Source organism: Sorex araneus, chromosome 5 (genome assembly GCF_027595985.1).
Source record: "Sorex araneus isolate mSorAra2 chromosome 5, mSorAra2.pri, whole genome shotgun sequence".
Classification (NCBI taxonomy): domain Eukaryota; kingdom Metazoa; phylum Chordata; class Mammalia; order Eulipotyphla; family Soricidae; genus Sorex; species Sorex araneus.
Genome location: NC_073306.1, coordinates 114,852,062 through 114,867,141, shown reverse-complemented (window position 1 = coordinate 114,867,141; position 15,080 = coordinate 114,852,062). Strand labels below are relative to the sequence as shown.

The window sequence follows — 15,080 nt, the reverse complement described above, 5'->3', positions numbered from 1 at the left end:
CATAAGAGGAAGCTACACAGAGGTAGACTAGATTGAGCTGGCAAATCAGCTCAGAACATTATCCCAGTCACCTGTCCACCATGCCACTCCATGTCAGACACAGAGCTGGGGTTCACTGGGGCTCTGCTAATGCCCCCTGAATGAAGGAGTGGGTGAATGGATGAACAGAACTTACTGCTGTGAAAGTCTCTGCGTCCTCCCTCCCTCTGTCACCAAGTTCTAAAGAGACCTGCCTCAAGAATGAAACGGGGAGGATTTATCTGAAATTAGTGTACCTCCGCCTGCTCCAGATCTTAATAGGGGTACACTGATCTCTACCCCCCTTCCCAGTAGATAAAACACAGGACTGAAGAAGCTCTAAGGGCTGTCCTATGAGTGTTGGGGTACACAAACAGGGTGAAGAGAATTGCTTTCAGTTTGGTGGTAGGGGGATCTGCCTGAGATACCCCTGGAAATGGGTCCCTCCACTCCCAATTGAACACACATTTACTGAGCCCTGTCTACTGAGGGAGAACCAATGAGAGATCTGGAGGGCAGGGTGGGTGCTGTGGCAGGGAGGTGGGGGGTGGCCTTGGACTGGGAAAGCCACTGCCATCTCTGAGAGGTGGTGTGCGTGAGAGAGGGAGCTGAACCGACCCATACTGCAGAGTCCCATCCCGGGGGGACAAGAGGTTGTGCATGTGTGCAGGGGGTGGGGGTGGGGACCCTGGGTAGTGCGGTAACTAGCTTAGCTTAGAGAAGGTCAGGTTCAAGCTTCCACCCAATACAGCAGCCACGCACCCAGCTCAGGAAGGGAGACAGACGGGAAGACCTATGCTGACTCCATTCCCTGCAGCTGACTCAGGCGGGTCCCTGCGGGGCAACACCAGACAGGGAACAGCTGTCCATCCCCTCTCAACACACGGGGACAGGGGGTGAAAGGGAGTAGACCCCTTTGTGGCAGCTTGGGGGAGCGAGGCACATGTCAGTGACCGGAAGGAGAGCTGTGCACCAGATCTAAGCTGTCAGAGGGCAGCTCTGGAATGGACCGGCAAATGGCAGCAGTGGCCACCATCTGCCCATGGTATCAAGACATGGTTTTACAGCCTCAGCAGAGAAAGGGGGAGGGTGGCACGACATGCCTGTAGTCCTCAGCCTCGTGCTCATCCCAACCAACCCGCCAGCTATGCACAAAGCAGGCATCACCACCTAGGAGCTCCCTGTAACATTGGGAACAGCCTGAGGCAGGGAATCAGGCAAAGATACTACAAATAATTCAAATAAATGATCTCAGGAAGCTAGGTCCAGGCCCCTAACTAATAATTTTCAAAATGAAAGATGAAAACCCAAGTACAATATTCCCTGTGCAGCCAGAGAGGGAAACTGCGAAGGACTCACCACACCATTTTGAGGAGGTGATGTTGGCAGCATCTCTTAAAATCTAACATCTGTCCCCAGGGCTGGAGGGACAGTACAGGAGTTAAGGACTATGCCTTGCATGTGTCAACCCCATTTTGTTCTCTGGTCCTGCATATGGTCCCTAAGCACTGCCAGGGGTCACACCTCAGAAATAACGCCCGAGTACCACCAGACACTGCCCCCAAAACCCCTGCCAAATAAAGGTCTGCAGAGTGGGTGTACCAGTATCCTAGCGACGGTGTCCTGTGATGCAGTGGGGCTGACACTTGTTCAGAGCCATCCCTAGGTCTTGCTGTGTCTGGGAGTGTCAGCAGATTTTCCCTACCCCAGGATTGAACCCGGGGCCTCTGTGGGACTCAGTCCTGGAGTTAACTTGGGGCTTCTTCAACTTCTTCCCTGCGTGAGCCCACTCACCCCACTCACTCAAGGAACTCAACAGGAGGGGGCACACTGCCAGAGCACCCGGGGTTCAGGGTATGGTTAATTTCTAACCAATTTGGGGACATAGTATGTTTAGAAACCTGTTCCTGGTGCCTTTTTTTTTTTTTACCCACAGCCCTCCATCCCACCCCCTTCAGTGACATGGGGTTGGGATGCAGAGTTGAAGATGTCAGGCACTAAATTGGTCCAAGCTCACAGCACCCTCACCTTTCCAGGGTTGAGAAAAGTGGTTTCAGAGTGGGGAAGGGGTAGGAGCAGGGGCACAGCACCCAGCAGCCTCAGTGCCCAGTTGCTGGGGCAGTCGCCAGCTGAGAGCAGCCACTGAAAGCCAGACACTCTTCACCACGGGGAGTGCAGGTCACTCCTAGGGCCCAAGTACCACCGCTGGTGAGGCCCCAGTGACTGTGGGGACAGACAGGAGGAGGGAGGAGCCTCCTCTAATTTGAGGGTCTGAGCGCACCCCCCCCCTCAAGGGCATCTCTGCGTGATGGTCTTCCGTGTCAGTGGCTTCTCTTCCCTTTTGGGGAGTGGCTGGGGGAGGTCTGGGGGTGGAGGGGAGAATCAGCCTACCCGCACACTCGACCTTTCAGTGCAAGCCCCAGCAGCTCAGCCCTGAGGGGCCCAAGCCCCCCGAGGGTGCGGTTCTGGCTTGCCCAACCCCTCCGCTGTCTTAGAGGCTGGCTCTGACTCACTTGCTCTGCCGACCCTCTGCCGCCAAGGCTCGGACCCCAAAGCTGGGTGAGCAGGGAGTGAGCTGCCAGGCCGGTGTGAGAGAAGCACCCCAGGTGCTGGAGAGCTCGGGCTTCCAAGAAGAGCATCGGGCCCCTTCCTCCGAGACCTTGACAAAAAGACGGCTCTTCTCCCTCACCTCCAAAGCGCAGGAGTCAGAACTACAGGAACAGTTCATAAGTGATGATTTCTATCCCCCCAGACCACCCCAAGTCAGGTGAGAGGGATGAGGCAATGGGCGAGTAATTCAGGAAGGTGACGAGTAGGCAAGAAATATAAGGAAGTACTATGAGTTTTCAAGGAAAATTCAGGAGACCAAATTTAAAAATAATGAATAAATAAAATATCACTTTAAAAAGCAGGAGCTGAGGCCAGAGCAATTGTACACTAGAGGTGACTATGAGTTTTCAAGGAAAATTCAGGGAACCATATTTTAAAATAATAAATAAATAAAAATAACTTTAAAAAGCAGGAGTTGAGGCCAGAGCGATTGTACACTCAAGGTGACTTGGGTACCCAGTCACTGACCCGGGTTTGATCCTCGGCATCCTAAATGCTCCCCAGAGCACCGTCAGGAGTCATCCCCAAGCACAGAGGTAGGAATGAGAACGAAATGGGTTACAATAATTTTTTTTTTCTTTTTGGGTCACACCCAGCGATGCTCAGGGGTTACTCCTGGCTTTGCACTCAGGAATTACTCCTGGCGATGCTTGGGGGACCATATGGGATGCCGGGGATTGAACCCGGGTCGGCCGCGTGCAAGGCAAACGCCCTACCCGCTGTGCTATCGCTCAGGCCCCTGGGTTACAATAATTTAAATTAGTAAAATGTATAACATAAAATCACCTTTAAAGACTAAATTAAGTACCAGAAAAAAATTAAACTTAGAAAATACAATGTAAGAATGAAATAAAAGTGCATCTTTAAATTTAAATGATGTTACATTAATAAAAATTAAAAACTAAAGTTTAAAGGTATCAATACAAAAATAATGAAAGAAGATGAGGACCAGAGCTAGTTCAAAGGGGTGAGCACCGCTTTAATACCCAGCCCTGGGTTCCATTCCAGCAACCTCAGTCCCCCGAGCACCACCAAGAATGACTCCCCCAAGCATCTTTGGTTTGCTTGTTTGGGGGCCACACCCAGTGGTGTCTAGCGCTTCCTCCCGGCTCTGCACTCAAGAATTCTTCTTGGTGGGACTCGGAAGACCATGTGGGATGCCGGGAACCAAACCCAGGTTGGCCACGTGCAAGGCAAATGCCCTTCCCGCTGCACTATCGCTCCATCTCACCAGAGAAATTTTAAGTGAAACGAAATTTAAGAGGAAAGTTTCCGACCAGTAATTTGTAGCAATTTAAAAAAATAAAGAAGAAAAACTAACAAAAAAACAAGAACGAGGCTTGCACCGTGGAGGCTGCTAATGTGCTCTGCGCGAAGGAGCTGCCTGACTCAGAGTCCCGCAGGAGGGGCACAGAGGAGAGAGGCCGACTCTGTCCTCCAGGCAGTTGCTGACCGGGTTTTTCCAGCCAGCGGGGGCCAGAGGTTAGGACATCGGCCTCCGACACAACCCCATTCACAACAGCCATCTGTCGGTGATGTGTTCATGATGTGTGGGACTCACACAGACATGTATACATGCACGTACACAGGTGTACACACATAGAAGCACACATGAGACAGACACACAAACTTGTAGAGACACACACATACACAGATACAATATACATTCACACACGCATGCATGTACACACACACACACACACACTCACACACTCAACCCCCCCCCATCTATCCTTAACCCTGCAGTCTGCTCAGGTAAAGAAGGTCTAAGAGCCACCAGGGTCACACAAGTATGAATGTGGCCCCTCAATCTCCGGCTCCAGCTCCTCCAGCTCTTTCGGTGAGTGAGGCTTCCCGGAACTGTCCAACTGAGGCACAAATGAAACCCATCAAGCTAAAACATTCTGGGCACCAGAAAGAAAGAAGTCCTGCGAGGCAGGACCTTGGGCCCCACTGACCGAGCTCAGGTAGGTGACAGGCACGATCTACCAGGCAAGGGTCTGGTGTGGAGGATCCTGCCACCAGCATTTCCCCACCCCCTGCACCCCCAGACAGTATGCTGAGGTTCAGGAAGAAATTCTGCCACCCAGGCATGGCAGGAGAGGAGCTGGGAGCTGAGCCCAGGCCTGACACAGCCTCCATTCCCCCCCCCCCGGCCTGCCTGGCACTGGACCCTCTCAATCATCACCGACTGGGCACTCTCTAAATGCCAGGAAGCTGTTTCCATGTTCCAGCGTGGAATGAGCCAAGAGAGGCACCGGAAAGGAGAGAGGACCAGTCAGGGGTCACACAGCTGGTGAGTGGCCGAGACCCCCACCATCATGCCCTCAACCTTGTGACAGCCTCTTCCCCCACCCACTGTGCCCGTGTGCCAAGCACCACGGCAGGGTCCAGAGGGGCTGGCGTGACGATGCTTTGCTGTGCGGATGTGGGCACCCCGGGCCTGCTTCAGGGAAAGTGGAGGCTGCTGGGGAAAGGCGGTGGTTTCCCCATGTGGTCCAGGTCCCCGGGCCGGGGAATGCCTTTCTTTTGAGCTGGCGAAACAGAACCCCCTCACCCCCACCTCCGGGCCCCCGTGGGTCACAAAGCAGGAGCCCTGTGAATCAGGCCACATTGCTACAAGGCATCCTCCTGGAACTGGCTTCATCGGGGCCAATGGGAACCAGACCAGGGGAGGACACTCCTTGGGGGAGTCCCTGCCCGCCCCCCGCCCGGCAGATGTGCTTCTTAAGACACTCTACAGATGGTCGGGGAGCTGGAAAGGCCTCTGGATTCCATGTTCCTGCCTGACATTTATCCCGGACCCGGGCAAAGGCGAGGCTCTCCACACCCCGGGAACACTAAGCCCCAAATCCTTTCTACTGCCCTGTTCGTCTACCCGTCCAAAGCTGCCTCACCCCCCTGGCCTCTCCTTCACGCTCACTGTCCCACCCCACCAACTGGGTGACCCAGGGTAAGGTGCTTCCATTGTTGGAGACCCCAGTTTCCAAGTATTGGTCTCAACGGACTCAGTTGGCCAGTTAAGCCTTAACGTTTCACTATTCCAGACATCTCTGGAGCTTCAGACAAAATGAAAGCTGAGAATCCCAACTAGAATATTTCTAGGAAGCACTGTGTGAGTGGCAGCAGCGGGTGCCGATGAGCAGCGGGCAGAGGGCTTTCTGGAGAAGTCTGGGGCCAGCAGGCTTTGCACCAAGAGTTCTTGACTCAGGTAGGACCAGGTCCCACTCCTACTGTCTACCTGACCTTGGACCAGCCAGCTCCCTCCCCACAGTGCCCTTTCCCCTCTATATGGCCGGCCTGGACTGGGCTAAGGGTCCAGGGGAAAGGAGCATGAACAGGATGACCACACTGGCTGCTGAGGGAGGGGTGGGGACGAGGAGGTCTAGAGTCTGAGGAGATTTGGGACCTTGGAGGATTGGTCCTTCCACATTTGAAGGCCCAAATACATTTGACTCAGTGAGGCTGTGACCACCAGATTCCAGATACTAGGGGCAGTGGACTGAGAAATGTCTAACTCAGGGCAGCGCCCGGAGTTCAGAGCTAGATGTCCTGGGGTCACATGCTCGTGATCCCCCAAGCCTTAGTTTCCCCCACTGCTACATAGCGATCTTCTAGACCTGCCTTTAGGAGGTCATGGAGCCTGATACTGTGGCCTCCACAATTTTATTTGTTTGTTTTGTTTTGGGGCACACCTGGCGGTTCTCAGGGCTTACTCCAGGAGTCACTTCTGGTGGGCTTGGGGGACCATATGGGGTGCCAGGGTTCAAACTCAGGTCAGCTGCGTGCCAAGCTAGCACCCTACCCACTGTATTATTATTATTGCTCTGGCCCTGGCCTCTACACATTTTGTGACATTGGCACAAATGACATTTTAATGTCCGTGTACACATAGACACATTATCATATCCACACCCACGTGGACATACATCCACACTTACACACATGCATGCAAGCTTGCTCACCCACTCACAACCCTCCTCCCTCGCCCCCCCACAAAGACACATAAACCAGAACACACTTCTCAGATCAAGATTAGTCTTAACACTTGCAATGCCCACTGATAGCTTCTGAAAGGAGGGCTCATAAGCTCCCACCTATAGACAAACCTTGGCCTGCAGTCTGTTTGCATATGGCCTGTGAGCTAATAACGGCCTGTTTTTAAAGCATTATGGACTGGAGCAATAGCACAGCGGGTAGGGCTTTTGCCTTGCATGTGGTCAACCCAGGTTCGATGCCTCCGTCCCTCTCAGAGAGCCTGGCAAGCTACCGAGAGTATCCTGCCTGTATGGTAGAGCCTGGCAAGCTCCCCATGGTGTATTCGATATGCCAAAAATAGTAACAAGTCTCACAATGGAGACGTTACTGGTGCCTGCTCCAGAAAATTGATGAACAACAGGATGACAGTGCTACAGTGCTACTTAAAAAAAAAAGGAAAGAAAGAAAGAAAAAGGCAAATCAAATAAAATGGGTTAGACTGGCACAGCGGGCTAAGCCTTCAAATCCGACTATCAGACTCTTAACAAAAATTGCTTATCCACCCCACTTAGTTTCACTCCCTTCGATACCGTTCAGAACCAGTTCCATCTCATGCAGAAATTGCCAGCTCCATTCACGAAATTAAGTTTTCTGATTCCCCAACAATTTGTAAACCCTCAGTGTGAAGAACTTTGAATTCAGGCAAGCTTCCTTTGGTTTACTTGGATCAATATTTCCCAAAGTGAGGGATACCACCCCTGCTCAGGGGCTGCACTGGAAACTCCTGGAGGTGGCTGTCACCTCAGGTGCAATGGCGGGGGTAAGGGGGTTTGGGGGGGTGGTCCTGCCTGTTTGTTTACTTAGAGAAGACAGATTTCTGGGGGAAGGGTGCTGAGCATTATTTTTTCCCTTTTCTGGAAAAGGGGCTATAGAGTAAAATAAGTTCCGGAACCTTGGACTTAGAACAGTGAGCCGGCAGATGGACGAGAGGAAGCAGGGGACAAACTGTGCTCCCCCCAACCCCAGCCAAGCACTGTTCCCTCTTCGAGTCGCATTTTCTCCAGTTGTGCCTGATACCCCTGCACTTGGCATCCTGTCTGCATCCTTCTCTCTGATGGCCCATCCCTGGCCTCTCAAGGAGACACGGAGCCTGCTGACATCTCGGCTGTCCTTGTCAACAACATCCAGAGCGATCCCAAAGGAGCGGCTCAAGAAACCTCCACAAATATTTCTTGGTGACCATAGTGACAGTTAAGTGGCGTCACATCCATGACTGGACTGTGGCCCTGAAGGCAATAGGACTGTGCTGCTTTGCAATGACAGAAAATGATCCTCGGAACTAGGCACATTCCTTGAGAGATAAAGCAAAAAAGAGGCTTGGAGTTGGGGAGCACTGTCGCACTGTTTTCCCGTTGCTCATCGATTTGCTCCAGTGGGCACCAGTAACGTCTCCATCGTGAGACTTGTTGTTACTGTGTTTGGTATATCGAATACGCCACGGGGAGCTTGCCAGGCTCTGCCTTGCAGGCAGGATACTCTCAGTAGCTTGCCAGGCTCTCCGAGAGTATGGAGGAATCGAACCCGGGTCGGCCACGTGCAAGGCAAATGCCCTACCTGCTGTGCTATCGCTCCAGTCCGGGAGTCGGGGAGAGGAAAAGGCAAAGGGGAGACAGATGCACTCACTGGGAGATGCCCCACCCCCATCCAGGCCACACCCCATCCTGCTGTCAGATGGGAGCAGGTTGGGGGTCAGACACTGATGAGGCATCTCCTATATGCCTTCAGCACCTTCCCCTGAGACCGTGGTCAAGGAAGAGACGTGATCATTGCCGTTTTATGGAACCAAACAGAGGCAGGTGACACATCTTAGTGGGGGAAGGCCCTGGATTGGGGCTCAGGGCTCTTGGAATTCCAGAACTCTCCACCCTTTGCTGTCTCCCATCAAAAAGGATCTAGACAGACCTTGTGGAAGTGGGAACTCTCCCCCGTGTCGCACGCCCGCCCCGGCAAGGCTGGGGAGTTGGGGTGAGTACCTCGGAGTGTGTCTTCCCCGCAGAGCCTCCAGGAGGTGGGGGCTCAGATCAGAGGCTCCAAACCCTGCTCAACAGAAGTGATGCCAGGACGCCCGAGCCTGTTTTAAGAGAAATGTCCCCATCTGGTTCAGATTAATTTCCACTTAATTAATCAAAATGTTTTGTAAGCGACACTTCAGATCCAAGAGCCTTCCTCAAGCCTTCTTTCATTCTTTCTTGTCTTAGAAGCAGAAAAATTGGGTTTCATTAAAAAAAAAACCCAGGAGGCCGCATCTGAGCCAGTGTGGATCTGTGGGCGCTGAGCCCCACAGGAAACGCTGAGATGGGGCAGCTCCTGGGGTCAGCGCTCTGCTCCTCCTGACCTGCAGCGCGGGTCAAAGGCCGGGGGCAAGGGCCTTGGCCTGGAGGAGAGCTGGGGAGGCAAGGCAGGCCCTCGTCCTGGCCATTTCTGAAGGCCAGGCCCAGAGCTGTCCACAGAGGCGTCCCCAGGGTTCCCAGCACAGAGCCTGGCGCAGAGGCTCCTGGGAATACTTGTCAAACGAACAAGGAATGGTCAAAGGAAGCATCACCTAATCCCCCCAGGGCACATTCTCCTGCCTCCGTGAGACCAGATGGCCCGAGCAGGTACCACTTGCAGGGACCCCGGCGGGTACTGTCCAGGCAGCGGGCTTGTGAGCATGGCCTATCGGGGTGAGGTGCTGTCTGCCATTCCTCTTCACCATGACTGCTCTGACCAGTCCTGCGGTCTCAGCCATCCCCCCACCTCCCGGGCTCACACCCCTGGGGCCACCTCAGGGAAGAGGCCGCAGCCAGTGGGGCACCAAGGTATAGTCACTGGCTAGTCCTCACTGAGCAACGGTGGTGGGGGGAGTCGGGGACGATGCGGGCCAAGACTGGGCTTCCTCTTTTCTTGCTGACACATGTGCTTTTAGAACAGAGAAGCACTTGGCAGGCATGGGGTGGGCTACGTGTGTTTGCACTCAGGGCTTACTCTTGCCTCTGTGCTCGGGAGTCCCTTCCAGTGGTGCTCAGGAGACCGTGTGTGGTACCAGGGATAGAACCAGAGTTGGCTGCTTGCGAGACACACACCATAACCCCTGTGCTGTGCCTCAGCCAACCCCTTCCAGCCCAGAAGCGTCTCTGAGATCCTCTAAACTCACTCCTCTTCAAAAGGGGAAACTGAGGCTCAGGAAGGCAGAGCACAGCTCAGGAGAAATTACCTCAGCATCGTATCAAGAGGAATCAGATTTGAACCCACTTTCCACGTTTACCTGCTGTGCAATCTTGGGAAAATCAATATCCCTTTCTCAGCTTCCTCGTCCAGAAAACAAACCCATTTCCCCTCCCTCTGCTAGGTGGTTGTGAGTAGCCAAGGACACAATGAGAAGGAAATGAGGATGACTAATGCTCACAAGTGCCCACCCAGAGCTTGTGTACTTGCCCCTTATTAGGAAGATACTAACTGATTGAGCTTTTCACCTCTGCCCTAAGAATTAGATCACTGTCACTGTCATCCATTGCTCATCAATTTGCCTGAGTGGGCACCAGTAACGTCTCCACTGTGAGATTTGTTGTTACTGTTTTTGGCATATTGAATACGCCACAGGAGCTTGCCAGGCTCTGCCGTGCGGGCGGGATACTCTCGGTAGCTTGCCGGGCTCTCCGAGAGGGGCGGAGGAATTGAACCCGGGTCGGCCACGTGCAAGGCAAATGCCCTACCCTCTGTGCTATCGCTCCAGTCCCATCTGAAAACTCAGGGCCACCAAAATAAAGCCTTTCTCCAAATCCATTCCCAGACTCCCTTCCCTCCCCCTGCCTCGGTGGTTGCAGCACGCAGGGGTCTCATACACTTAGATACTTAAGATTATTTTTCCTAAGTCAGGGACCTAGCACAGGGGCTAGGGGTGCAAGCTTGACCCCCAACATTTCATGCCCCTCCCAACTATCACGAGGTATGACCCTTATACTCCTGGAACAAGTATTGTGGGACAAGTGTTAGTATTCCTCATACTCCTGGATTAAGTACTAGTATCAAGTACTGCTAGTGCTCTTGGGGGAAAGTATTAGTACTCCTAGTACTAATCAGTACTCCAGGGGCTCTGCTGGGTGTCCCTGGTGGTCCTCATCACTGCGGACTCTGGCACTGAACCGTTAGCTGGTTGACTGAGTGGCTGGAATGGCCTAGGGCCCCTGGAATACTGCCTGGGAGGTCCCTCCCCAATAAAATGACTGTTTTCATATTTTAAAGGGGAGTCAATGAGGAAAACGCTTTTATGATGATTAATTTTTAGATCTTTTTTAGAATGTTAAATGAGCTGAGAGAGCCCTTCTGAAGGATCCTCATATGGGTCAACTGAGGCTCAGCATGGCAGAAACGGCTCCCACGGCCACTGAGCTTGGCAAGCGGGCGGCGGGGCCTGGACCCAGATGGTGCCACCCTGGAGCCCGCGCACTGAGGCCGTCCACAGAGTGTGTCCCAGGCTCGCCCCAGCTCCCCTCAGCCCCCACCATCACTCCTGGGTCCCTGGTCCAGTCACACCTGGAGTTGGGAGCCGCCCTGGGCTTAGTGTTCCCGGAGTCAAGCCCTGTCCACTCTCCTTCTGCAGGAAGGAGGGTGCCCCTGAGCTTTCCCTCTAAGGACCAGCACCCCCACCCCTCACCCCCTACGCCCCCACCCAGGGCAGTTCTGCCTCCTGCTTCCCCCAGCAGCCGAGGAAGGAAAGAAGGCGCTGGCCATCTTCCCACCTGAGGCTTTACCAAGGGACCGCAAACCTCTGAGCGTGGACAAGCAGCTTTATGAAACGGGGAGGCCCTAGCATCATGAGGATGCAGTGGGGTACCTTTGGAGGAGAAAACCCCTAACCACCATTCTGCACGTTCACTCAGAGGGGCTGTGGGGGCTGCTTAGGTGGGATGGTGCTCCCTGCAGCCCCTCCTCATCTTTGTCCACCAGGCGTTCTGCCAAACCCCTCTCTGCAGCCACCACGCACACCCTCCTGAGCTGCTCTGAGCCTGAGCGGCTGACACACACAACCCTAGTATCTGCTCTGCGCCCTGCCAACATTTGTTCTGGGTCCCAGGAAGGGCAGGTGGGAAAGCAGGGGCTCTGTTCCTCCCCTGTCTCCCCAGGGGAAACTACTGCAGGCCTCCGGTCTGTCTGAGCTGCAGAGGCAGGGGTCCCCCCCAGACCCCCACCCCCAGGAGCTTTGCCTGCTCAGTAGGGACAGAGTGAACCCCAGGGCGCGCAAACCACTGGCTCTTGACGTCTTCTCTGGGCTCAGCGCGGAGGAGGCTTGAGACCCCAAGGACTCCGACCCCCCAGAAGGGTTCCTTCCAGCCTGGCCCCAGAGCGTGCAGGAGCAGGGGCGTGCGCGGGAGCCCAGCTGCTCCATCCCTCCCTGCACAGACTCCTGGGTCCAGCTCGCTCTGCGGCACGGCACGCTGAGGCTGCCTTGGGGCCTGTCTCTCGTCTGCAGAACCAGATGGCCGCTGTCCCGTGGGGTCCGTTGCTCAGCATCCGGGCCGTGCCCCTGTCTGCCTCGCCGCGGCGCGCCGCGCTGCGCCCCCCACACGGCCGCCCCCTCATACCTTGCTTCTTCCTTCGGTTCAAGGGCAGCGTGTCCACGACGTGGGCGACCAGCAGCAACAGGCAAAGTGGCGGCCGCATCTGGGCAGCCTGGTCCAGAGGGCGCTCAGGGCTCCTGGTACCTGGGAGGCACCCGCGGGGGCTCCAGGGGACGCCCGACGGCCCGGCGGCGACAGCGCGGGGGGCGCAGGGGCTGCTCGGGGCGCGCCGAGCGCATCAGCGGAGCGCGGGGGTCGGTGCCGCCAAGGACCCGCCGTCTGCCCAGGCTCAGGCCACCAGGTCTACTGAGGGCGCGAGCGGGGGACACTGCCCGCGGGGGCCGGGGAGGAGCCAGTGCGGCGGGGCCGGGGCTGGGGCGGCGCGTTAACCCGCTAGGGGCCGGGGCCGGCATGCCATGGGGGGCGGGGGTCCCCAGGGCCACTGGCCAGGAGGTGGGCCTGTTTGTCCTGCAGTTGGGGCCTGCTGCCTGGGACCGTTCCCACACTGACTTTCACTTACCTGCCATCACACTCACACACTCACAATCATACGCTCATACACATGCTCACACACTCATGCACTCATATACACATTTCCACACACATACACTGTCACACTCAAACGCACTCATCGACTCACACTCACACATGCATACACAACTCACACTGATATACCCCCATATTCACACTCGTCCACTTCACACACTCATATTAACACATACACATTCACACTTTACACATGCACTCATATACACACTTATCTACTCACACACACATACACACATGTATACACTTTCACACACATACACTTATGCACACGTTCATTCATACACACTCACACACACTCATATTCACATTCACTCATACCACTGACACGCATACACACATATATGCTTTCACACTCACTTATAATCACAAGCATTCACTCATACACTGACACTTATACACTTTCACACACACATGCACTCATGCACACATTCGCTCATACACACTCACACGGACCCTTGTGACTCTTGCCTGTGCTCTCAGACCCTCCTCTCTCGCCCCCCTTGTCATTCCCTCTTTCTCCTGCTCTGAGCCCTTCAGGGCCCCTTTCTCCTCTTTCCAGTCCCCCCTCCCCTCTGCTGTCCCTCTGCAGACGCTCCTTCAGCTCCCTCTTGCCAGTGCTCCTTCCTGCTCAGCCCACCTCTGTCTCCACCTGAACTGACTTCCGGTGCTGTTCCCTGTCCTGCGGTCATTCTTCAGCGCCTCGTCCCCATCTGCAGGCCGGGCGCACTGGACACCCTGGTGTCTGGTTCCCTCCCTGCTCTGCTGCTTTCTCCCAGCAGGGTCCCAGAGTTCCTCCTGGCCTCTCACCCTGCATCCTGGTGGAGTCCGTCCTCTCTGACTCGCAGGGACCAGCACCTCATAAATTCACTCAAAGGGGTCAGGCCCCAAGCTGTGTTCCCTCCCCTATTATCCCGGGGACCAGGAGCAGCTGGTTCCATTTTCCCGCCTTCAGAGAAAACTCCCTCCTCCTCCTTCTTCTGTCTTCTGTGGTCCTGCCCACGAGAAACCTTAAAAAGGTCATGGGAGCTACCGTTTGGTGTGGTTGGCATGGAGCTAAACACTTTACCCTTGATCTTCAAAACTTCTGTGGGTAAAGGGCTTTTGTGCTGAGTAGCCCTACTTTGCAGGAGAGAAAAGGCGTGTTCAGAGAGGCCAAGTGACTTGTCTAAGGCCACACAACGGGTGGTGAGCAGCTCCTCACTGTCTTGAGCCCACCTTAGCTCCTCACTTCTTGGGGTGCAGGGGAGTTTTCCCTTGCCACCCTCTCGCCGAAATGTGGTCCTTTCCCTGTGCATGTGATTTGATCCAAAAAAGATCGGTGTCTCCTCCATCCCCTCCTCCCATCCTTGCTGGGTTCCCCGGAGCAATGAGGTCATGAAAGGGGAAGGAAACTCACACAGAAGCAGTGCTCAGTCGGCCATTTTCCTTCGAGTCATCCGCCTGATGGCTGGTGGACAGTGTCCAGGGGCACTTGGAACATCACGGCCCTCCCAGCCAACCCCATCGATTCATAGCTGCCCCGCAGAGGCCTCGGGACGTGCTTCAGCAGCCCAGGCAGGACAGAACAGGATGGGCGTGCAAGGGTCCTGCAAGCCCGTCTGCTCCGAGGCTTCCAAGATTCTCCTCTCACGTCTCTGGCTTGAACACTCCCTGACCCCCCGCGCCTCTCATCTCAGTGACCTCAACTCTGCAACATACCACGAACATCTCTCCCACCTCTGGAGTCCCCTGCGTGGCTTCCCTGTGGACTCCACCTGACGCCCACCCTGCCTTCTCCACAGACTCAGTCCAGACCCTGCCTTGACTGTGCTCCTCAACCAGGACTCCCTCATTCTTCGCCCACGCCCCAGGCTTCCTCGGGGCACCCCTGATCTCTTCCACCATGGCTCTGATCACACTGAGCTGTGAATGTGTGTGCGCACCCCTCCCTCTCAACTGTCCACTCTCCCAGAGGCCAGGTCACAGCAGGTCCCTGGAACCCAGCGCATTCTGGACACGGGGTAGGGGCTGCTCAGCGGGTTTGTTGAATGAATGAATGTGTTAGTGGGTGAATGTGGCAGGAATGTGACGGCTTCGACTCTATACATAGAATTCAGGCATCCCAAGAAGGCGGAGCTTTAGGATGGTGGGGAGTCTTCCTGCCTCCAACCAGTCCAGTGAAGTCTGCAGAGTCCAGGCGGGCGCCTCCAAGGTCCTCCAGGAGCCTCTGGAGAGTCCAGCACAGGGCCGGGGAGAGTCGGACACCACAAGTTGTGCAAAGGCTGCTGCCCAGCTTTGCAGTTCTTACCTTTCACCCCTCACTGCCTCTGGTCCAGCCGCCCTGGCCTC

The 15,080-nt window shown here is 55.0% G+C and overlaps 1 protein-coding gene across 1 annotated transcript in view; it reads right to left on the bottom strand.

The window, feature by feature from the left end:
- Positions 1 to 12,306, bottom strand: part of RSPO4 (R-spondin 4) — a 38,701-nt gene extending 26,395 nt beyond the window's left edge. Inside the window, 1 exon segment of the mRNA XM_055140889.1 lies at positions 12,228 to 12,306. Within this exon segment, the coding sequence (XP_054996864.1) occupies positions 12,228 to 12,306 (79 nt within the window).
- Between the last annotated feature and the right edge of the window lie 2,774 nt (positions 12,307 to 15,080).